The sequence below is a fragment of the Amphiprion ocellaris genome, chromosome 3 (assembly GCF_022539595.1).
Source record: "Amphiprion ocellaris isolate individual 3 ecotype Okinawa chromosome 3, ASM2253959v1, whole genome shotgun sequence".
NCBI lineage: Eukaryota > Metazoa > Chordata > Actinopteri > Pomacentridae > Amphiprion > Amphiprion ocellaris.
Window position 1 is genome coordinate 16456826 of NC_072768.1, and position 23247 is coordinate 16480072.

At 36.9% G+C, this 23247-nt stretch overlaps 5 protein-coding genes across 5 annotated transcripts; 4 read left to right on the plus strand and 1 right to left on the minus strand.

Moving 5' to 3' along the window:
- Positions 1–151: 151 nt before the first annotated feature.
- LOC129348573 (interleukin-17 receptor A) lies at positions 152–9065 on the minus strand. The gene is made up of 12 exons (XM_055009154.1): positions 8820–9065; positions 3834–3883; positions 3708–3729; positions 2829–2972; positions 2547–2665; positions 2333–2453; positions 1893–1940; positions 1649–1800; positions 1485–1559; positions 1328–1397; positions 1039–1134; positions 152–954 (listed from the first exon to the last, which is right to left on the minus strand). The coding sequence occupies exons 4-12, from the start codon at positions 2950–2952 to the stop codon at positions 155–157; spliced, it is 1605 nt and encodes a 534-aa protein (XP_054865129.1). The 5' UTR covers positions 2953–2972; positions 3708–3729; positions 3834–3883; positions 8820–9065; the 3' UTR covers positions 152–154.
- On the plus strand, positions 8217–9612 carry LOC111567061 (troponin I, slow skeletal muscle-like). The gene is made up of 5 exons (XM_023267924.3): positions 8217–8371; positions 8464–8595; positions 8675–8764; positions 8864–9034; positions 9117–9612. The coding sequence occupies exons 1-5, from the start codon at positions 8303–8305 to the stop codon at positions 9201–9203; spliced, it is 549 nt and encodes a 182-aa protein (XP_023123692.2). The 5' UTR covers positions 8217–8302; the 3' UTR covers positions 9204–9612.
- A 1309-nt stretch (positions 9613–10921) lies between these two features.
- Positions 10922–12961, plus strand: tnni4b.2 (troponin I4b, tandem duplicate 2; the record flags this gene model as incomplete). Its single annotated transcript, XM_055009188.1, has 5 exons — positions 10922–11092; positions 11226–11357; positions 11818–11907; positions 12171–12344; positions 12556–12961. Coding segments are annotated over 5 exons (654 nt in total), but the record flags the coding sequence as incomplete, so codon positions are not given.
- Positions 12962–16289: 3328 nt separating this feature from the next.
- On the plus strand, positions 16290–19012 carry LOC111567059 (troponin I, slow skeletal muscle-like; the record flags this gene model as incomplete). The annotated part of the gene is given in 5 exon segments (XM_035947112.2): positions 16290–16349; positions 16681–16812; positions 16937–17026; positions 18101–18274; positions 18358–19012. Coding segments are annotated over 5 exon segments (546 nt in total), but the record flags the coding sequence as incomplete, so codon positions are not given.
- A 1085-nt stretch (positions 19013–20097) lies between these two features.
- Positions 20098–22992, plus strand: LOC111567058 (troponin I, slow skeletal muscle-like). Its single transcript, XM_055009190.1, has 6 exons — positions 20098–20108; positions 20505–20703; positions 20805–20936; positions 21483–21572; positions 21727–21900; positions 22271–22992. Exons 1-6 carry the CDS (start codon positions 20098–20100, stop codon positions 22355–22357), a joined length of 693 nt encoding a protein of 230 aa, XP_054865165.1. The 3' UTR covers positions 22358–22992.
- Positions 22993–23247: the final 255 nt, after the last annotated feature.

Genomic DNA, 23247 nt, shown 5'->3' on the forward strand with positions numbered 1-23247 from the left:
TGATGGACTTCACTTGACATTTTCCTCAAACAGCTGGCAACTGGATTTTCGTCATGAGCATCTCCAGATCAAACCAGATGCATGTCCTCAACAACAGGAAGGTTGAACTCAAATGAAAATCACTTTTGAAACTGGTCAGCCATGTAAAGTTTCCTCACGAGTCATGCACACAATATGTTGTGAGGTTTGTGCTTGTTTTTGCGCTTCCATAAATTCCATCAGAGTTCTCCTCAACCTCCAACTCTGAGCTTTCCATCAATTCATCTTCAAACCAACGTGGATGTTCCTGCTGGTATGCATGGAAGGCCTGTATAGCATCGCGCAGGGCTCTACCAGAGGGGCACTGATGATATTTGTCCTCTGAAAGTCCTTCAATTTGCTTCATTCTACCTGGCTCATGTTTTTCTGTGTCCAGGATTCTGAAAAAGACCTCCTCAAACTGCTTCATTAGTTTGTATCGTACTGTAACGTTGAAAGGGGAAGGGATGTCTTCTTCAGAACAAACATCATCAAAGTAAGCTACAATGTACTTCCTAAATGACGTAGATCGGACAAAATGGGGGACCAAGAGGCTGAGGGAAGGAGTGAGCATGTCCCCTACAAATGAGCAGGCATCCTGTCTCAGGAAAACCTGTTTGTCACCACACATTGCTCTCCATTTGGCTTGTACTCCACGTGAGCATAGGATCAATATCTTATCTGAAGAGTTTTCTATTTGCTCTTTGTGCCACTCCAACCACTGGATGCTTCCCAACACTCCCAGTCTGGTAGAATCCAGTAGATCCAGGACCACTTCAGTACCACATTTGGTTGCCAGGAAGGCACAAAGCTTGAGAATGATGTTTTTGTACAAAGCATGGTCCAGGGAGTAGATGATGAGAACACGTTTCCTCTGTTGCAGCTGAAAAACTTCTGGTTGGTCCTTGTCAGCAGATGAAGATGTGTTCGGAGGATCTGAGAGATGAAAAACATCAATAATTATCTATCTATTCAAGCTGTGTGTTCTGTCCATTACAGTGAATTTATAAGAAAGCAAACCTTTATGAAATGTTCTCCACAGTAAGCAGGCAAGACAACTACCAATGACAAGCAGCCCCAAAGTGGTCCCTAAAATCAAAGTCTGTAGTGGATAATCTGAAAAAACAACCACAAAAAAGAAAATGTCACCAAATACCTTCACAAATACACAAAGTGAATTCAAATATCACTATATGCTATTAAGTTTAGCATAAAAATACTGCAGCTCTTTAAGGGGTCACAAGGAATGAGATTGATGACCACAATTTATGTTTTGCGGTATGTGAGCATGAAAAAAAGTTGTACTTACATGTGCAGTAATCAATTGTTTCCTTGTGGCTCAAACACTCATTTTTGCATCGTATAAAAAATGGCTGAATCTTTGAAACAAGAAGAGTAAGATTAGTGCTTGACATTTTAAGAGGACTTGCTAAGTGTTAAAGTTGGCACATTAAAATGTAACTCACCGTTATAAACATTTCACATTGTGAGAGCTGCCACAAACCAAACTGAAATGTTACATTCAGTGATGTTCTGTTTTCCTAAAAGTAGATTGTCTTAAATTGTGCAATTTAAACACAAAGTCCAAACATCATTATTTCAGTCATCATTTACATAAAAGGGAAATTACCTTTGAGACATTCATTGAGTAAAAGAAACCGCTGTTCTGGATGGAAACTTGGTATCTCTCTGAATACTGAGTTGCCTTAAACCCCACGAAAATGGATAACATTTTAGGTTTCGTATTGACTAACACAGACATGTTTGGTTCCCACAGACTACCTGAAGTGATAAAAAAAGGTACAATATTATTGTTCTGGATCTCAATGAGTACTTCGTTAAAATTCAAGAGAAGCAAAGAATGTAAAATTTACCATTTTCCAGACACAACTGGACCTTTTGGATTCTTTTGTCACCACATCCTGGTTATGACAGTAAATATTTGAAGAAGTTTATAAAAATGTTCGTAAGTTTAAGTGGCATCTTGCTTCAACAGTAAATATAAGTTTAACGTGAAAATGACATCAACAATTACAGGCGTAACAATTGCTTAGTTGATTGACAGAAAATTAATCAGCGATCATTCTGATTTTAGAAAAGATGTGTTATTATGACAGCAGTGTCACCTCAATAAAACTGTGTTCAGGATTTTCAACTGTTTTTTGATATATTTTTTTGATCATTTGAGGTTAAAACACATTAATGAACAAAGTAAATCACTGTTAATTGCAGCCCTACTGAAAATTCTGGTGGTCTGTAAGTAAAACAGCCCTACAAACGTTTCATTTTCACTGTAGATGTGAAGGTAACTCACCTGGGATGGTAATTCGCTTTCTGATAGTGTACTCTCCAATCTCAGGTTGTGGCAAATTGAAAACTGACACCATATATGTGTATCCAGGCTCTACCACAACTTCATTCAAGGAAAATGTCCACTAAAAAAAAGAAAAACAAAGTCAAGTTTACACATTATGTTAATTGGTTAGCACAAAGGAAAAAGTTTAGTCAACAAATAATAGTTGTCTTACCCTACTGTAGTTTGGATTCAGCAAGTTTTTAATACTGTAAGAAAACTGCAAACACACACTTTGATTTGTATTTTCTTCCACAATGTTTAACTCTGATCCATTAAGAGTCCTGATGGATGCTAAGAAGAGAAAAGAGTGCAATATTTTCTATTTACATCTGAAGAAATATTGTTTTTTTTTTCCCATGTTTTACTTGACGCATATCCAAATATGAGCTACAACAAACAACATTGTAGGATTATAATACAACATCCCAGAAAAGCAGATTTTAGCATTGCTCACCATCAGCCTTTATTCTCCATGTCACATTCATGACAGGAACCAGCCCATGTCTGTCCATTCCAACTTCCTCATGTTCAGGATCCCAGTCTGGACCGATAGGAGCATGTTCTCTACGTGCGACCATGCGCTGCTCTGAGCAGTTATCTGACATTCAGGGAACCATTTCTATATTATTATATTTGAGATACATTTCATGGATACATACTATTGACCTGCAGTGGTGGAAAGTAAACAATATTAATCCAAGTCCTGTACTAAAGCATAGTTTTTACATTCTTACACTTGGTATTTCTATTTCATGCTACTTTCTTTACTTTAATACCTTTATTTAAATATGTTTAATCTGCTACATTCATCTGATAACTTCAACAGTTACTTGGCACATTCAGATTATTAATAGAAGAAAAACTTTATTTTCAATACTTGTTATAGGTTATGTATATAAAGCAATTAAAATTACCCACCTTGACCAGCTACAGCACTAAAGTGCACAATACTGCATCCAATAACTACAGTCCCGTAATATAATATATGATCAGATGAGACATTCTGCACAAGAAGTCATTTTACTTTTGGTTGTTTAGCTACATCCTGAAGTTAATATTTTACTGTTTTTACTCAAGAAAAACAAATACTCTGTCCATTGCTGCTTGTGTATATGTGAAGATGAATCACACAAACATCAGATTATATATTTACACACACACATCATTTTACCTTGCTTAGAACAACACCAAATCTCTACTGAGTTAGAATAAAAACTGTCAAATGCAAAGATGCAGACTATTTGCACAGAATACTGCCATGCTCAACACATTGATTTAATTCCTCTCTATCTGTAAAGTCTGTGAATTTTATTCAGGTTTGACAGATACTTACTAATTTTGCAGTGGTCAAGACCCTGGAAAGAAACAAAATACAACACATAGACCGTGACTACAGATTCCCAATCCATGAATGTTTGTGAAGCTGCTTGTTCCATATTCGTAATAAATAAATTCTTACCGGTTGTTTGCAGTCCAGGCTGCTGCCCAGAATCCTCAGAGAAGATGACACTGTCAGTAGAGCAGTGAAACAAAAACAGAAAAAACAAAAAAGGATCATCCTAGTGCAGGTCAGGTAGCTTCAGAATACACATGGAAAAGCTTCAAAAATTACAGAAGAAGAAAATAAAAACAAAATAATCAAATATATTATAAAAAGCAGGCCATTGGTTTGCCTGAACAAACACAGAGAAAGCTCTCTGTGATATGATTTCAGTCAGTGTGATTTGTTTCATTATCAATTGTTCACATCTGACCGTGGAGGAAGGAGGAAGTTATCATATGCGGTTTATAGTTTCATTGTCACACAGCACTTTGCATAGACTCAAAAACAGCTGTATGAATTGTTTATTTTCCATATGCATGCAACAAATACAATTTAAATTTACTGGATAGTGTGTGCACAGTATAGATAAAAGCCAACAGCAAAACAGCTACTCAAAGCATTAAACTGTCACTAGGGGGCAGCAGTGGCCAAACTTACCACATGGAAACATCCACTTTGTATAAATAGTAGTATAAATAGCAGTAGAAGCGGATTTACAGCCCAAGACAGTTACTCCCATTATAAGAAGAGTTAAGCAAAGCAAATTTAAAAAAAGAAAACAATTTATTTATAAGCTTTTGAATGCATTTTAGGATTTGTTAGAAAAAACAACAACAGATAATTAGTAGAAATTTAGGAGGATTAAGCTCTCCAGCAGTCAGCAAGGGTGATTTGACTACACATCAGCTTCTTAAACCTGTGTAGTTCAAACTGAAAACATCCTAAACCACGCTCTCACATTTAGCATGACCCCTGGCAATATTAGCTAAATGTAAAGATACCCAAACACCTGAGTTCAGAGGATCAGCACACAATGCCAACACACCGCCCAGGATTTTGACCAGTAAACCTCCAGCTATTCACTGCTTGGTTACCAGGGATTATACTATAGGATAGGACCGTAGCCGTGGCTACGTGTTAACTCCTGTCGCATTGTCTCAGAGTTACCGTGTCTCCTACTGAACACGAAGTTCAACTGCATCAGTTTGCATAACACGAAGGCAGACGGACAGACAGAGAGACAGACGGACAGATTGTCATGTGTGACTGAAATCTGACCAGAATAGATTGTAGTGGTTGCATTTGATCCCTCCTGTGTGTGAGAGTGGTGTCATGGCAATTATGATTCAGAATCTAAAGTGGCATCCTGATCCAAACATAAAAATATACTTTTATTCAGTACAGCTGCCCTCAGCTGTGATGTGACATGTTGTGCTCAGGATTTTGACAAGAGGATCTTTGCTAACACTTTATTTAATCCCTGTGTGCCCTTTACTATATATATACATATAAGTATGACTAATAAATTGTTTCTAAAACTGCATAATGCAGGTGTAATCAGATATAATTTGTTTTCTGTGTGTAACACTGCTCCTTTAAATACGCCCCCATCCTTTATGTCCCGCTGTAAACACTCAGTCGTGTGTGTAGTCACATGTTGCACCATATATCAAACATTTGTTTATACTCCAGTTACAGATACTCTATAAGACAAGTTACATTCACCGAGAAACACATTAACCAAACACTTCTCAAATATCTACTCATGACAATGTGACACAGTGTGGTATGAAGCATCTCTCAAGTGCATGAGTAGCTTCTAGAAATGCAAGTTATAGTACGTTTCAGCTGATTTTTAATACTGGGCAGCATTAAAGTTGTAGACTTTTTATTTTACCCTGTCAGTCACTTGAATGTAAAGATCTGTACACCACTTTGGTCCAGACAGAATATCTCAGGTATTGGAGGGGTTGCAATGAAACTTTGTAGACAAATTTACGGTCAGCTCAATGAATCATACTGACGTTGGGAATTCTCTGAATTTAAATCCATTGTAAAAGCATGTTTGCATAGTGATTTAGGTCAAAGCACCACTGTGCACAACAACTCCCAGTTGTATAGTTGAAAAGACCCCATCTAATTAGACGCAACCAACTTCAGCCTATCAACTGTTAAATCTGACACTGAAAGGCACCTTTAAAGCAAATGGTCTTTCATGTTATCTTCTGCCAGTACACAATGAACACACACCACGGCATAAATTTTAAAAGCAAATGCTGTCTGTGCTCCTGGCATCTGTAGAGAGGATAGCTCAGCTGTCAGTTAGGTGAGGGGCGTGTGAGGTGTGCCCTTGTGCAGTGCAATCGCATGAAATAAATGGGCCACGGGTTGAGGACAAATCAAAAAGGGGGATTGTACCTTATGATGTAACAATTGTCAGGTGGACAGAGGGTCTATTTTAGCGAGCCATTCACATGATACTTTGAATGCATAAATCTTTCACTAATAACCATAAAGCGCTTTTCCTTTTTCTGACTCACGAACTCACTGCTGCCTTGTCTGGTCTCCTCTCACCTTCAAGGTAAGTTTTAAACAATAACTAACCTTCTATTTATTAGAACATAAACGTCAATCAGATTTATTATAGACATTAAATGGGACTCAATAACCTGACATTGACGAGATTAGGAGACTGGTGGATCAACTTTTCTGCTACGGTGATAACAGCCCAGATATCCAAGTACCTGTTTCTTCAGCCAAGTCGAGTCTGGGTCAAGTTAAGTCCGACTTTAATGAAGAGAGTAGTAAAGACTACATATCTGCATGCTCCTGACACAGATACTGCAGCTGGTATTTATGCGAGGGAATCCTACCTATGTCACCACTTTTGTCAAGGTCTTAAAGCAACTTTCTGAACATGCCAGTCTGGCTTTGACTTCCACGACACCTCAAGCTTCTTAAATGATCTCTTCATCCTCTAAGTGAGGAAATGTAACCTGAAGCTTAAACGGCATAATAAAGTATTGGCACTGGTAACGGCACGTTTGACCCATCGTTGTGGTCAAAAAGCCAATGTGATAAGTGATGATGGTTAGCTCGTATGAACCGGCAACCTTCTAAGTACAAGGGCAAGACTGCAGGCTTCCTAAAGCCGTCCGCTGCTTTGATTATTTACTTTGACTTTCATCCTCTGTCGGACCAGCTTAACTTAAATTGCATAATTATTGTGTTGTGTCAGAGCTGTAAATGTGTAACACCTTGGTTGAACTCATCAAATACATGACATAATGTAGTTTTGAAAATAATGATACCAAGAAATGATAGAAACACAAACAGGGCGATGTGAAGTGAACATGGTGTAGCTAAGTTAATGTTTACTGTAGCCAGCTACCCTGGAATTTTATGTGCTGATGACAGATCAATTTAATACACAACATCAACAGCATGAAACCTAAAGGATCTGCATAGAGAGCTGTGTTGCTTAAACTGTTCTCATGGTCTCCACAGGTCTGATGTTGCTCCTCTCATGGCTGCCAAACTTTTATGCAGCTTGGCGTTCTCTGGCATTATCAAGGCCACAGCAGCTGATGGGACACTGCAAAGCATGGGGGCAATGTGTCCAAAAATAGCTGTGCAACAGGCTCCAAGTCAGGCCTTTTAAACAACAGAAGAATTATCTGGTCCTGAAAGAAAACTCAAATGCCTCTGAATGTCTCTGAGGACAACTGGACTCAATGAATTTATTAAACAGTTATTTCTATTGGATGCATCAATCACATTAACTGCAGAAAATAGCAGGGCTGCATCTAATGGTTATTATCATTATCGACTACTCTGCAAATTAATTTCTTGATTAATTGATTAAGACCATCAGTCTAAACCACAAAAGCACATTCAGTTTACACTCTTGTATGACAAAGGGAAGTCACAAACCATCACACTGAAACAGTTTTAAACAGTACATTTGGCAGGTTAGACTTTTTGCTTGAATAATAATTTAGATGTGTTCCTCTATGTGATGTGTATCATGTAGTCATATATATGTTATGAACTTAAAATGGTTTATTTATGTTTCAAAGGTACTACAGACTGCAGCCATGTCTGAGGGGTGAGTATTAGCCTTAAACCACAATTCTGTAGAGACTTTAAATATTAAAAAGGAGGACACCATCCAATCCAGACAGGAGAAAAAATGTAACTTAATCTGTGTACTTTTTTATGTGTATTACCACTAAAAAGTTTTGGAAGCCTTTTTTCACCATTTCCCATGAATAATTATTAAAAAACATTGGGGTTTTTTTTGTGTCTGCTTTTCATGTCACGTGATGATGAAGACCGGTGAGTCAAAATGTCTTTAACACGATTATTAACTGAGTGGGGGTCGGGGTAGGAATGTGGTTAAGGGTTGGGGTTGTTTGTACTGTAATTGCATTTTTAGTTTTGTGAAGCACCTTCATTCTGCATGTATGTGTTGCATTTTGTTTGTGTGAAAAATGCTATATAAATATAGTCTGATTGATTGATTGATTGATAATCTATCATCATTACTGAGGCATCATTTTTAGACATTTTATGTGACCTACACTGATACCTACATTTTATGTATGAATGTACTTTGCTCTTTGTCACAGAGAAAGCAGAAATATTCAGCCACACGCCGACTGCAGTTGAAGGTAGGTCCATATGTTAACAGTATTTAACAAAGTGTGACTGAGCATGGTTTAGGCATTTATCAGAGCTTCATTAAGGCCCGACTGTCTTTCAGTCTAAACTGCTGAAGAAGGCAGCTTCTATGCTCGTGGCTGAAAGCGAGCAAAAAAAGCAAGAGAAGGCAAGAGTTGTAAATGAGAGCTTCCCACCACTGATGCTATCAGGTCTGTCAGTCCAGGAGCTCCAGGTACTGCCACAGCAAGTCATACCCATTCGATAATTATTATTTTACACCACTTTGACTGCTTTCTTTCTCCCTCTTACAGGACCTTTGCAAAGAACTACATCGAAAGATTGATGTTGTAGATGAAGCGCGTTATGACATGGAGATTAAAGTAGCCAAAAATGATATGGAGGTACAGAAAATAAAAATAAAATCATTGATTAATGACACTTATCACATTTACTGACCTAGTTGTTGTAGTTTTTCTTCAACTGTGATGTTTGTTGCCCAGATCCAGACTCTGAATCAGAAGATCATTGACCTGAAGGGTGTTAAGAGGCCCAGCCTGAAGAGGGTGAAGAAAACAACAGACGACATGCTGGGTGCATGTACTGACAGCTCCAAACTTATGAAGGCTGACTTCAAAGTCAACCTTAAGACAGTGAAGAAAGACGATGAAAAGGTAAAATTGCAAAATCTGCACATACAAAAAAAACCCTTAATAACAACTGTTCCAAATCAAAGCATATCTTCTTGTCCTGCAGAGGGAAGAGGTTACAGACTGGCGTAAGAACGTGGAGGCCATGTCTGGCATGGAGGGTAGAAAGAAGCTGTTTAATGCCGGACAGTAAGAAGGTGCTCATGGTAAAAAGGTTATGTTAGCAACATGTCATCTTCTCAAAATAAACTTTTAGTTTGCAAGGTTCAAGTCCAAGTTATTTTTTTTAAATCAAATCCTATAGACCATCATATCTTCGGATTTTGGCCAAAACTGAGAAAGGTTTCCATTTCAGCATGAATTAAAACTGGTTTTAAAATACTTTTCATCATGAGTCAACATGTTAAAGAAATACAACTGTATGCCATGACTGCAATAACATAAATTGTATAGCATACTGTCCTCTTTGCATATTACTACTGACCTACAGAAAAGTCGGATCGGTGTTATGATTTCAAAGTGCAGTTCTTGTATTACACAGATGATGGCGCTGTCTCACTATATGTAATACATGTGATGCTGATTAAAAAACTGAGATCATATACCTGAATTGTCTCTCTCTTTATTATATAGATTTGATATTTAACTTTGATCTAGCTTTTCCCACTAATCATGATGTATTAGATTCACAGACAGAATATATGATCAGACTCAGAGTTGAACATATGGTTGAGTACACTGCTGTGGTAAACCTGCTGTTGGGGAAAACAAGTGCAGTGATATACAGTACACTGGCTGTCAGGACAGAGGGGGCTATTTTAGTTGGCCACTCACAGAGGGCAATAGGAGCCATTAAATTTGCCTTGACTTTTCTTCTTCTCATTTAAAGACAGCGACTGATCACATCAGCTGGGTTATCTGCAGAGATAAAAAAAAAAGGTATGTTTGTATGAGTAATGATAGTGCAGTTTACAAATATTTTTAAGGACAGTTTTCACCTGCTGCATCTATGTAAAATAGTAGTAACACTAATTAGTTGCAGGTGCTTTACTAGATTATGGCAGAAGTAAAAGACTAATAGCCAGTAAAAAAAAATTTTTTTTTTTAAATTTAAAAAGCAAATTTACTCATCTACTTATCTAGCATAAAAGTTGATTTTTTTTACAAGAATGTATAATTGATATAACCAAAACAAAATAACTACATCTAATACTGTATCATATTTTTATCGTAAAGGCATTTGAGTTTTATGCAGGTTTACAATGACTCTGAAAATTTAGATCGTAGTGTAAAATTTTCACTTATTTTAAAAAATGTTGTAGGAAATAGTGTATGCTTACAAAGATAAACAAAAGTTTTGTTACTTTTATCTGATTTAACAAGAACAAATTCTGATTTCCTTTCTGATGTGGAAAATGGATCGACTCCAATTGGGATTTAAAAAGGAATATCATTTAAACTATCTGCAGCACTCAGGCATGCAGTGTTGCTAATTTAGAGGCTTAATGTTGGTATGTTACCATACCAAGGTCTGCATGAATTTAACTTGGCTCATTCAACAAGATGTGATTAAACAGTATGAGCAGTAGCAGAAAAACATACATGTTTGTGCATCATAATATAATTAAATATACTTGATAAAAGTTGAGTGTTTATAACAGTAATGATACCATGCTTAGCATATGCACATTGCCATCAATGTTACAGGTACTACTTGTTTCTAAATAATGCATTTTTATCTATTTAATTAAAAAAATATTGCTTTGTTTTTACAGACAACAGCCAATCATGTCTGAGGCGTAAGTGATGATTGTTTTTAATATATGGAAATTGTGTTTTTCTAAAATCAGTATAATTCTTCACATCTTTAACATTTTCACACTTATTTCTTTTCCCTTTCCATAACATAATGTTCACAACAGACCGGTAAGTTGTTCACAGAATTTTTGTTTCTTTGTTGCTTATCTCAAAAGAAAATGTAAAACGTCATTTGTCTTCTTGTGCTGTAACCAATTTCTTTTGTCTGCTGCTCATTTGCAGAGAAAATCAAAGATCTCTGCATCTCGCAGACTGGCTCTCAAGGTACTGTATTCTTTGTTTTTACCAGCACCGACAGTAATTAATCCCAAATCACATTTTGTAACACCATCCTCAAGGCTGCAATATCAGTGGTCTGTGACAGAAATTGCATTAATTTCATTTTCATGTAATTTAGACAAAGCTGCTGAAAACGGCAGCTGTGATGTTGGATAAAGAGAAACAGGAAAAGAAGCGGGAGAGAGAAGCTACTCTGAGTGAGAGACTCCCTCCACTTCAGCTGTCTGGTTTGTCCATGCAGGACCTTCAGGTATGTGCAGGTCACTGCGTAAGATGTACATCAGTAAAATAACATGGTTGAAATGCTTCACACATAAGCATCCCTCTGATGTACGTAGCTGCCGTGCATTCAGTGTGTCCGTGTGTATTAGGTGCATTAGAGGATAGCAGTCTCATTGTCTATATTTTATATTTTGGCCATTTACTGATAGTATTTAGAGCAAATTTTAAATCATTGAAAGACTAATCATAGAAAATCATTTAATGGCATTCAAATGGATATCAAGTAATCACTAACAATTTGGACACTTGTAATAAAAGACACCACACTGTGCCTCCTGGTGTGATGTTTCATAAATAAGTAAGTGTTGCACCAGCATGCAGAAAAATATAGACATTGATTTTGAGATGCACAACTGTACAATAAGACTGAGGATTGCATAGTGCTTATAACTTAGTTCAATAAAGTTGATGCTATTATCTTTCTGCAGGCTCTGTGTAAAGACTTGCACCATAAGATTGACGTGGTAGACGAAGAGCGCTACGACATTGAAGTCAAGGTGAACAAGAACAACACAGAGGTGTGTATTCATTCATAACACTTGCTTCACGTGTGAATTTAACTCTGTCTTTACTTTATGGATGTGTGCAAAAAGCAGCAACAACAGCACACATTTTTTTCCTGTATTTTTTTTTATTTACCTGTAACGTTTAATTTCAATAGCTGTTTTAAGTTTGGTTTATAATATTTTTCAATGATATTTATTTGATTAAATGGGATATTGTTAAGCTGGTGGTATATAACTGCATACTTTGTACTTACATTGTTATTTGTTTCCTGCAGATTGAAAGTCTGTCTCAGAAGATCTTTGAGCTGAAGGGTAAGATGAAGCGACCTGCTCTCAAGAGGGTGAAGATCTCAGCTGACGCCATGCTTGGAGCTCTGCTGGGTGCTAAGGTGAAAGAGTCTGTGGACTTCAAGGCCAACCTGAAGACTGTGAAGAAAGAGGAGGAGAAGGTAAGAGCAGCAACTTTAACAGCGGATAGTTTATTTCTATTAAGCTAGCTTTTACAGTTTTCAAGATCATGTCAGGCTGGCTTGACTCTTTGGTCTTTTAGTCCAGATTCGATTTGGATTAAGGCAAGATGCTGTAGCATTTATCATGTTATTAGGGGGTGATTTTGTGACAACGCAGTATCACTAAGAGTTATTTTCTTCCTCTGAACAGAAAGAGGAAGTGACTGACTGGCGTAAGAACGTGGAGGCAATGTCTGGTATGGAGGGCAGGAAGAAACTGTTTGATGCCGGACAGTAGATGAATATTTATGGATATTTTAAGTACGAATGCTGTTTTGCAGGGTTTTAGAGTAGAGAGGAAAACAGCGTTAACGCCACTGCGCACAATTAGCAAGCACACTGCGCAACATACAGAGAAAAGTTCAGATTTAAAGGAATGTGATTGTATATTTTGCATAGAGATAAGTTGCACTGCGTGGTGGTTTTATGGTGTCAGGACTTGTAAAACTGTCTATACGTTTACCACAGAAAGAACAAAAGAAAAATTGCTGTGTTTCTTGATCTTGAAATGTGTGGAAAAGACAGTGATAATAAAAACTTCTAATCAACACGCAAAACTGATGCAGCATTTTTCCTTTTACATATATAAGTCACTACTGACTGAGATCACAAAATTGAACTTGTTAGTAATAATAGTTTACATTGGACACAAATAAAAGCAGATGTAACATTCACATTAAGTAAAAAATGACAAAACTACGGTTGAGGGCTCATTTGATTGGGAGAATTAATTCGGAAAAAAAAATTTGATTACTGATTAATTGTCTAAACATGGCTCAAGCAAAACGACAAAAAATATGTTTCCAGTTTTGGTGTGATGGTTGTCTTTAGATTTGCAAAAGTCAAAACAAGCAGAACTAGAACAACTTTCTGTACTAATTTATGACAGTGTATTTAAAGTAGTAAATCATACACAAGGGTGATGAACTGGTTAAACACACACAGATCAAATAACTAGCCATTTGGAGCACTATTCACTAGTTGAAGAGCATTTCCTGTGGTACAGTGGATAGTTTTGTCAACTCTAAGAAAATAACCATTATCAGGGGAAATCCTGGCTTAAGCTCTCCAATGAATGGAGAATGGGTGTTTGCAGTTGGGCAGCTACATAATGGGGGAAGGATGTAGTGGATGTAGTTTTGGTTACTAGGACTAATGGTCTATGTTCAGTGCATGAGCGTGAAAGAACACAAACTCCAATCTCCTGCTCAAAACTCTCACATCCAACCACATAAATTTTATACCCTTAGCTTCTATCTTGCCACATACAGGTTTTCATTGCAGAATTATCATGGCAACAACATTTTATGGTAATGTTATTGTGACACCTATATAAATTTAGAGAGACAATAATGTTATCAGTCAGATTGATCTTTAATGTTGTTTAATTTGTGTTTTGTCCCCTTTATGGCAAATGAATTACACTCAAAATAGTGCACATAGGTGGAGGTAGTCTGTAACACTAACTGTCCTCTATGTTGTCCCTATGTTGGAGTGTCAACCAGATAGTTACTGCTGCTATAGATGCAATATTTATAGCTTCTATGCTCGTCTACCAGGCAGTGAGGGTCAAATGTGAAGATCCTATTGGTGGCATTCATGTGAAAACCAGAATTCTTGGAGCTTCACGTGCATGACACACAAAAATCTAGATATCTGTCTGCATCTTGTTCACCAGTCTTAATCACTGATCATAATTTTTCTGAGAGTTACGCAACTTTAATGTGACACTAAATCACTGTGGTACAACTTGAAAGCAAAGAGTTTTCTAAAAATAGTATGTGACCCGATGGTCGTACTTCACTATTTTTGTTTAATTGTTTGCTGCCTACCAATCCTTATGTGGGGGCATGAGTCGCAGGCTTTTGAGTCAACATTTGACTGCCTGCTAAAACATTGACGCAAATTGAAGTCCGGCTGGCTCAGTTTACAAACCATCATGACCTGACTAACACCTGTCCTTGTTCCTCTACTCGCCTAAATAAAACTGGACTAACCCTTGGCTTTGTTCTTGCCTCCGAGGTGGTCCTGTAATGTGTAATCAGTGTTTCATCATATGCATGTAGAAAAATAGTGATGTATACAAAGTACAGCAGACAGAGGACATACAATGAAATCAAGTGGTGAATTTTTCATTTTTAGGACTTGTGGCCCCCTAGAAACACAGATATAGGTATAGGCATTAAACACCTCAGTGACACTATTAGATGTCTATAGATGGACATCATGAGATGTCTTGCACTTGGGCTGTTTTGATTGTTTGTTCTATAAATACAGTGACAGAAGTAATAGTGACACTCAACGTTGATTTCTTCCTTCTGCTTGACTCCTTAACAACTTGATCCAAACTTTAACAAGCTGGCTCTGGTCATATGTGAATGGGTGGCACTGACCCAGCATGAGTTCAGTGCCCTCTCTAAATGCTCCCGGTCACTTCCACTAACAGGTGTTGCAGAAACCTTGTGAGATCCCATAAGAGCCCATAAGTGAAGTTTTATTACCTCCTTTCCAGTTCGAATATTGCGGTGATGCTATGCGCAACAGCAAATGTCACTGATGGTGGAAGCAACAGACAGGACTCTATTTTAGTAAGCTGTTCAGATTTAGCACAGACACTATAAATCTGATTGATTTTTCTCCAGCGTCTTTCAGAAAGTCGATGGTGCCTCCCTCACACACTCACACTTTTCTTCAGTTTTGAGGCGCGTTTCAAGGAGTTGTCTGGCTTCAGCTAGGTACAGATTTCTGCTAATTCTAAATATTTGCTATGCTGGTTATGTTGATGCTGAACTCTGTGGAGGGGTGAATGTTCTTTAAAGTAAGTACTAACAGTTGATACTACTATCTCTACTAATTCAGTAAAAGTAGTGTCTTGCCCCTCTTGTGATGCTTATTGTGATAATGTTACTGTTTAAGATTAACAGCAAGTTGAACATTGCCATTTTACATTCCTGTGGATTATCTGGTCATTCACCTTTTTTGTCACCTATGCTGAAACTCTCATCAGTTATTTTAACACATGCACCACCTCAACTCTTTGAGACTTTCCATACAACAGAAGACAAGAGCTTGAGTAATTCTGCTTATATGATTACAGGATTTATTATGCATGGCATGTGTATTTTTTCATTTAGTTGTAATATAAATTTCAATTTGTAACATTTTATCATGCTTAATGGCTGTACTTAAATTCCCAATGAATGAGAATAAAAATAAAGTTTTATCTACATTATTATTTGATTACATGTAATGTACAAAGCATGACCAAGATAAAGCATGCAAAATATTATGAAATGTAATAAAAGCAACATGTGAACTGTTACAGAACTAACTAACTAATTAAACCCTAAACTACACCAAGGAGACTTTGAGCCCAGCAGATAATAAATAACTTTATACACAGAGCTTTAATGGGCCAGTGAATGTCTGGAGTGGATAAAATGATCAGAGAGATGATCAGTCTTGAGAATGCAGCTCAACTAAACACGTTAAGGAGAGAGTTTGCTATATTTTGTGCATAATGATTCGAATTTTCCAGGATCACTTTTTCTGTTATTTTTTCAATTCTAGTGTAGAAGTTCACAACAATAATGGGTGATGCGTAAGTATTATCACTTTTGGCTTAAATTCATGTGTTCATTTACAAACAAGCCTTAAAGCAAGCTGTAAAATTTTTTGTTGATCATTCATTAAGTAAAAACTGTTCACATTCACATTTTCTCCCTCCGATTTATGCCCCAACAGACCGGTAAGTAACTCTTATACAGCATGTTTGATAACCGATTTTTTTCATCTTCAATTTATTTATCCATCAAGGCCATCAAAATCATATATGCTATTGTGATTTGCTACAAAATACATGGTATAAATGGAAAATAACTATTTTTTATCTGCGAATTATAGAAAAAATCAAAGATCTCCTCCTCTCGAAGGCTGGGATTGAAAGTAAGTTTTTTTTCCAAATGTTTTTAAATCAATTGAATGTGAAGAATGTGACTGCTTATAATTTTTGTTTAAGCCAGAGTTTCAAACTTGTGTGACAAGGTTATTAGCATGTAGAGTGTTAGAATTTGCATTAAATATACAGTTTATGTACAAGATACTCATGTACAAGTATTTATAAAGGAGGTGTCAAACTTATGGTTAAGTTTTATCATATAACATGGTCAAAAATTTTGGCATTTATGTCAACTACTGAACTGCTGTAATACGTCTGGTGAGCCTCATAAAATGAGAAAAACAACGCCCTATCTACTTCCATTTTCTTCCTCCTCAGATTAGACTTCTGGCGGTCGCTGCTCAGATGCTGCAGGAAGAAAATGAGCAGAAGTTGAAGGAGAGAGAAGTTGCTCTGGCAGAGAGAGTTCCTCCTCTAAATCTCTCTGGTCTGTCTTTGCAAGAGCTGCAGGTAATTCATCTCATTAGAATATGCCGGAGATCCTTTTCTCTCAGTAACCACAACTCTCTCTGTTAAAATATTTCTGTTGCAATATTCTAATACCACCAGAGGGCATCTTTTGCCTTTCTTTCAGGACCTATGCAAAGACCTGCACCACAAGATCGACGTTGTAGATGAGGAACGGTATGATATTGGTCTCAAAGTTTCCAAAAACGATAACGAGGTGAGCTGCTCATGCTTGGATAGTAAGAATAACATGCGTTTGGAAATGTTTTTTAAAGTTGCTGCATCTAATGCCTTTACTATGGAGACAAGGTCATAACAAAGTGAAAACAAAAAAAAATGAATAAATACTGCTCCCATGTGGCAGAACTGTGATAACAACACAACAAGATGTACAGTAAAAGAATCATCCATGAAGCTTGTTGTTCTTCTTTAAGCCTGGAAAAACTATGTTTTGGTCTCTTGTTGAAATTCCAGTATAGTATAATATAAAAAAAATTCAATATTCACTCTTCTTCAATATGGCCTCTACTACTGAATGCTTTCAGATACACTGGATTTTATATCGGAGAGGTCATCATTCAACAGGGTTAAACCAAGATACAACATGGCAGTAAATTATGGACTACTAATTAGTTTGGAGCCAAAAAAATATTACACTGATTTAATGAGGCAAAAATCCCTGACAGTGGCATTTATATTCTGCCATTATTAGTGCTAGACCAACAATAAATTGGGCCAGTGTTGGCAAGATATCAAAAATGTGTTGATACGCAATCATGTGGTTCATTGCCAGTTAAACAGATAACTAATCTAACCACTAATTACTATACAAAAATAGTAATTAAAATAACTTCCTCTGCATATTTTATTTGTGCAGCAGAAACTGCTGGAATATGCATATGTTTTGAGAGTTGCTAACTTTAGAGGAATTTAAAAATGTCTCGACAGTGTAGTACACAAAAAAAATCTAAAATCTGTCAAGATTAGCAAATGTTTGACCATAAAATATCAATGTCCACTTAAAACATTGTCCAAAGCCCATAACCACATTTCTAACTATTTGAGTAATAATCTAACAAACACATCTTGAGTTAAGGTTGGTCATGACTGAACTTTATATTTATATGAAAGTGGAAAAGTGAACTGATGAAAGAGAAAGTTAAGAAATCTGGGAGATTCCTTAAATAATAAATAAGCATCAGTGAGGCTAAAGTACTGGTACATTACTAATTTACTCAAAACGGTAGCAAAATCAGCAGTAATCCTTTCTATCACTTGATCCTCCGGCCAGATTGAAAACATGAATCTGAAGATCACCGAGATTCAGAGTAAGTTCAAGAAGCCAACCCTGAAGAGAGTGAAGATCTCAGCTGAGGCCATGCTGAGCGTCCTGCTGGGCGCCAAACACAAGGAGTCCATCGACTTCAAGGCTAACCTCAAAACAGTCAAGAAGGAGGAGGAGAAGGTAAACCTGGCTTTTGCTTTAGTCTTGGTAGTTTTGATTTTTTTTTTTTCCATCTTGGCTTTGACATGTCATCTCTCTAACAGAAAGAGGAGGTGACAGACTGGCGTAAGAACGTGGAGGCCATGTCTGGTATGGAAGGCAGGAAGAAGCTGTTTGATGCCTCTGGCAACTAAAAAAACAACCATCTTTGACAGAAGACGTTTTCTCCTTTGAACTAATTCTTACCATTCATTACTTTCTTATCTATATCTTATTGATTTATGAATTGCTAGCAGGATAGACACCTTTAAAACGCAGAGAGTCGTGGAAAAGCACCAGCTAATAATTTTAATAGTGGCTGGGTGCTTCAGGTTTGTTTAAATTTACACATGGAACAGGAAAAATTTTAGTACGCATTAAATACATTCTAAAATATATATTGAGAGAACTGGATAATGAAAAAATACTTACTTCAACATACTTTTGGAAAGTTTTTTTTTTGCCATTAACTGCGGTGTATTAGTGAAGCATGCGTTTGTTTGCAGCAGTTCTCCCTGCAGCCTTGAGATGGCAGCATCATTCTTTCAAGTCATCAAACCGCACTGAGATACTGCAGTACATTATGCTGACAGAGGAGAAATATTGTTTGTTCATCATAAATTATCAAGTGCTATTGTGTTAGCTGTTGTGATGAACTGTCATGTAATTTAACAGACATTTAAAATGCATTGGCTATTAAAGCTATTTCTAAAAATAAAACTGTATGACTGTTGTCTTTGTTAAAGTTATTACACAAGTGTGCTTTTTCATGTTTGGTTTCTGGACTCTAGAGCAATGCTCTCATTAAAAAAAACAACAGTTCTGCCATTGTGTTTCTCCACTGTGTAATCTAATAATCACTCTAAACTGTATGTGGGATCAACTTTAATATGGATGAAGGCTCCTTCAAACTTGAACGTCTCCTCCTTAACAAGGAGACGGAGGCACTAAGACAGCATCACAGCTGAATAGTCCAAGACAGAACTTTCACACCTCATACATGTGGAATATGAGAGACGCACCGCAAGAATGGTGAGGACAGAGAGTCTATTTTAGTGAGCCACTCACATGAGCGCTGGAATCTATATATCTGCCCTCTTTCATCCCTTCTCGTCTCAGAAAAAGACGCCTGTGAGTATTTGTCACTTACTGTATACGGTAAGGATTTTATTTTGAAATAACAGTGCATGAGGAAATGCTAGAGCAAATTAAGGATTTTTAATCACAGTATTCTTGACAGAAACTGTGTTGCCACATTCATCAGTATTTTAAGAAGCAAGGTTATATTTTTTACTCTAAAACAGACTTTATGTTAAGGAGAGTTTACATTTACTAAACCTGGGGATCACATTTTACTGAATAAAGGATTTTAACAGAACCTTTTTTGGCAGGTCAAGGAAGAGTGTATTTCTCAGATTTAAGACCTGCTGGCTTCCTCTGATCTCAAACAGGCGTCCAAGTTGAAGTTATAAATAACACAACAGAGTGTGAATTTGATTTATGTGTCTTATTTTTACAAATCTGGTTGTCTTCAGTCTAGGTGTATATGTTCTGATTGATTACTTGTCAGGTAATTTTAACTATTTTTGACTTGGTTTGATTTTTTAGTCACAGGTTTGACCTTTAGACAATGTCATACACTGTCTGTGTCCCCTGCTATGTTTCAACAATCAACAGTAAAGTATATGAGGTTTCTAAATGACAGCAGTAAATGTGATCATAATGGTGTGTTTTCTAAAATACAAATTGTCTTCCTTCTTTTTTGGATTTAGAAGTTTAACAAGCGGAGACACAAAACTGCAACCATGTCTGAAGGGTAAGTACCTTTTAAGTTTCATTAAACCACATTTCACATTTTGTATGTGAGATTCCAACAATGTAAGACATCTATCTTTTCTCTATCTTCTTGCATAATGCACACCTTCTCCCTGAATGCACAGGGCTCCGGTGAGTTGATCATTCTTCTATTCTGAAGTTGGAATTTATGGAATTTATCAGACCAACCCCTAAGTTTTTAGCACCATTATTCCTAATATATCTTGACTATTCGTGTTATCGAATTGCTTTAAATTAAAAAATAACGGGTATGTATACAATGGAATCCAAATTTACAAGTCAGACCTGGTTTAACAGCTTGAGTGGGTATCCGAATGACGTATACTGACATGGGCAGTACCGACAATCAAAATATCTGCCACTGAGTACTGCTTAGTTACAACCTAACACCTTGCTGTGTTTATGCTACACTGCTTCTGTCAGAAAATGTAACATCACATACACATAGAAGTATAAAGAATTTTACTAACACAACAAATTGCTGCATATTCCAGAAATCTGAAGAAAATGTGCACTGTCCTCTTTTCCAGAAACCAAAGCCAAAAATCTCGGCATCTCGAAGACTGTTCTTGAAGGTATTTTATGTGAAAGTGTGTTAGTCTTGGATTGTAATGCTGCAAAAACCTTGCTGCTGTGAATGCTGCTTGAATGAGGTGTAATTCTGTATGTGTACCAGACCAAACTGCTGAAGAAGGCCATGACTCTGCTGGAGAGTGAAAAGCAAGTCAGAAAAGATGAACGAGAGAGAATCCTTTCTGAGAGAGTGCCATCCCTCCAACTGTCTGGGCTGTCTTTGCAGGATCTACAGGTACATTTATCAGAAGTGTTTTCAGCCACAAAAAAGGTTTCTAGTTGTGGCTCTGAAGGAATACAGAGCAGTTCGTTTTGGTTAATTATCAGGGGTTCAGAGGTATTAGTCACGGAGAATTATGATGCTGCAATAATACCTTTAGGTGAAAGTGATTTAGCTTGTGGTGCTAAAAATACTGCAAACTTAAAATGTGAAATTTCAACAACAATGCCTCTTGCCAAAAACAATGTCTGAGTTTCCACTGACCTCCTTATTAAGAGTTTTAATAGAGACCATCAAAAAACACTTCCAGGGAAAACTATACACAGGAAAATCCTTTAAAAATCTGTGGATCATATAAAATCTGTAACACGTGTCATGTAATTGTATAAATTATGATATATCTTATAAACCAATCAGTGCACATACACATGCTGTACTGTCTCTGCTATGTTCCTTACCATGTCAGTGTGTCTGTAAGATTATCCAGACCAGTTATACTTCAACAAAGTCTAAGAACTGGTGCTTCAATGAGTCTGATGTGATCATGGTTTCTGTCCACAGAACCTTTGCAAAGAACTACACCAAAAAATTGATGTAGTTGATGAAGAGCGGTACGATATTGCATCTAAAGTGTCAAAAAATGACATGGAGGTAAGTAAAACTTGTAACTATTAGAGTTCTGTGCTTTTTCATGTTAAATGTCTTCAGCACAACTTCATGGTAAACATATGCACCTGAGGTTCACTGGGAGTTAAAACATTTTAAGGATTTGAGGATGGGTTTGTTATTTGTGTTGGGGAAAAAGATACAGGACCTGTCTCAGAAGATCTATGAGCTCAAAGGCAAGATGAAGAGACCAAACCTGAAGAGGGTGCGGGTGTCGGCTGACGCCATGCTGGGAGCTCTGCTGGGTGCTAAGGTCAAAGAGTCTGTGGACTTCAAGGCCAACCTGAAGACAGTGAAGAAAGAGGAGGAGAAGGTAAGAGCAGGAGATGTTAACTTGAATTTACATACTGTGTGGCGTTGCTTCAACTTAATTCACTTTAATTCATCCCATGAACAAACTAGTATATCCTGAACAAGTAGTCCAGCAAATTAAACACATTTCTGGTTAGTTTAAGTAGGTTCAGCTTCTTTTAAAAAAACCAATGTGAAACTTGAACTGATGCTATTGATGCCACAAAGGATACGGTTAAAACAAAGTGTGAGACACTAATATTTAGTGAAGCAACTTCATCCTTATGCCTATTTGATATTAATAAGCATACATCCACATCTTCCCCGCCCAAAATTATTACAAGCATTTCAGAGTGAACTGATTAAAATTTTTTCATACTATCACCCCACAGAAAGAGGAAGTGACTGACTGGCGTAAGAACGTGGAATCCATGTCTGGTATGGAGGGCAGGAAGAAGCTGTTTGATGCTGGGCAGTAGATCTGAAGTGAATATCTCTGTGAAGATGCTTGCTGCTCTTAAACAGCTGGAACCAGTGAAATTTGTAACGACAGGGAAAGTGAAGACCAGTCAAAGTGCAGATTCTGGCACAGTTCATGTTTCAAGTGTTTGTTTGACTGTTAATAGTAAACAAAGTGTCTTTAGGTTAATTCTATGAATACATATTGCATTTGCATTATGTATGCCATGAAAATATATGCATTTAATCTAATAGTGCACTACTTTGTAGTTTTTAGCATCCTATATATGCATGAGTACAGCACACCATCCATTATCTATGTCCTCTCAATAATGTTGCCTTGCCTCTTTCATATTCACAAAATCTCCAGTTTTCACAGGAAATGCATGTGGACAAATGACAAAGAATTTTTCCTTGTCCCATTATTATTTTGCCCATATTGCCTTGAAAAGCTTAAGCTTCTTCATTATACTGGAGTGATAAAGAGAATGAATACACATTCCAGGGGCAGCTAATGTTGAGCTCAACTGTGCATGGAAACACATCAAGGTGAGCATCCTTGAAAATGAATGTGTTATTAAACTTAGACATTATGAGCAGAGCGGTGTTAAAATTTGCATATCAAATAATAAAATGTATTTGACATTGCACAGAATGCTGTTGATCTCCTTACTGCACTATTTAAGTGCTTGTATGAATCATCTAGATGGTGTTTGATGTCATAAATTTAAGTTTGCGATACACTTACAGCGCAGATGTTTCTGGCCAAATGTTGTAAACCATACATAAGTGCTTATCTCAAAAGCTATTTTCTTACATTTTCACGTTACAAGAAAGTATAATAAGACTCACATGTAAACTGTGTAGAAGGCCTTTATTAACCCAGAAAAGACCTGGAATGAAAACTGAC

Coding starts and splice junctions, on each gene's coding strand:
- LOC129348573 (XM_055009154.1), bottom strand. CDS start 2,952: ATGGTCGCACGTAGAGAACATGCTCCTATCGGTCCAGACTGGGATCCT. Junction 2,666..2,828: donor ATGGAGAATAAAGGCTGATG/GTGAGCAATGCT, acceptor TTCTCTTCTTAG/CATCCATCAGGACTCTTAAT. Junction 2,454..2,546: donor TGAATCCAAACTACAGTAGG/GTAAGACAACTA, acceptor TCTTTTTTTTAG/TGGACATTTTCCTTGAATGA.
- LOC111567061 (XM_023267924.3), top strand. CDS start 8,303: ATGAATGTACTTTGCTCTTTGTCACAGAGAAAGCAGAAATATTCAGCC. Junction 8,596..8,674: donor TGTCAGTCCAGGAGCTCCAG/GTACTGCCACAG, acceptor TCCCTCTTACAG/GACCTTTGCAAAGAACTACA. Junction 8,765..8,863: donor TAGCCAAAAATGATATGGAG/GTACAGAAAATA, acceptor TTTGTTGCCCAG/ATCCAGACTCTGAATCAGAA.
- LOC111567058 (XM_055009190.1), top strand. Junction 20,704..20,804: donor CTCGAAGACTGTTCTTGAAG/GTATTTTATGTG, acceptor TATGTGTACCAG/ACCAAACTGCTGAAGAAGGC. Junction 21,901..22,270: donor TGAAGAAAGAGGAGGAGAAG/GTAAGAGCAGGA, acceptor ATCACCCCACAG/AAAGAGGAAGTGACTGACTG.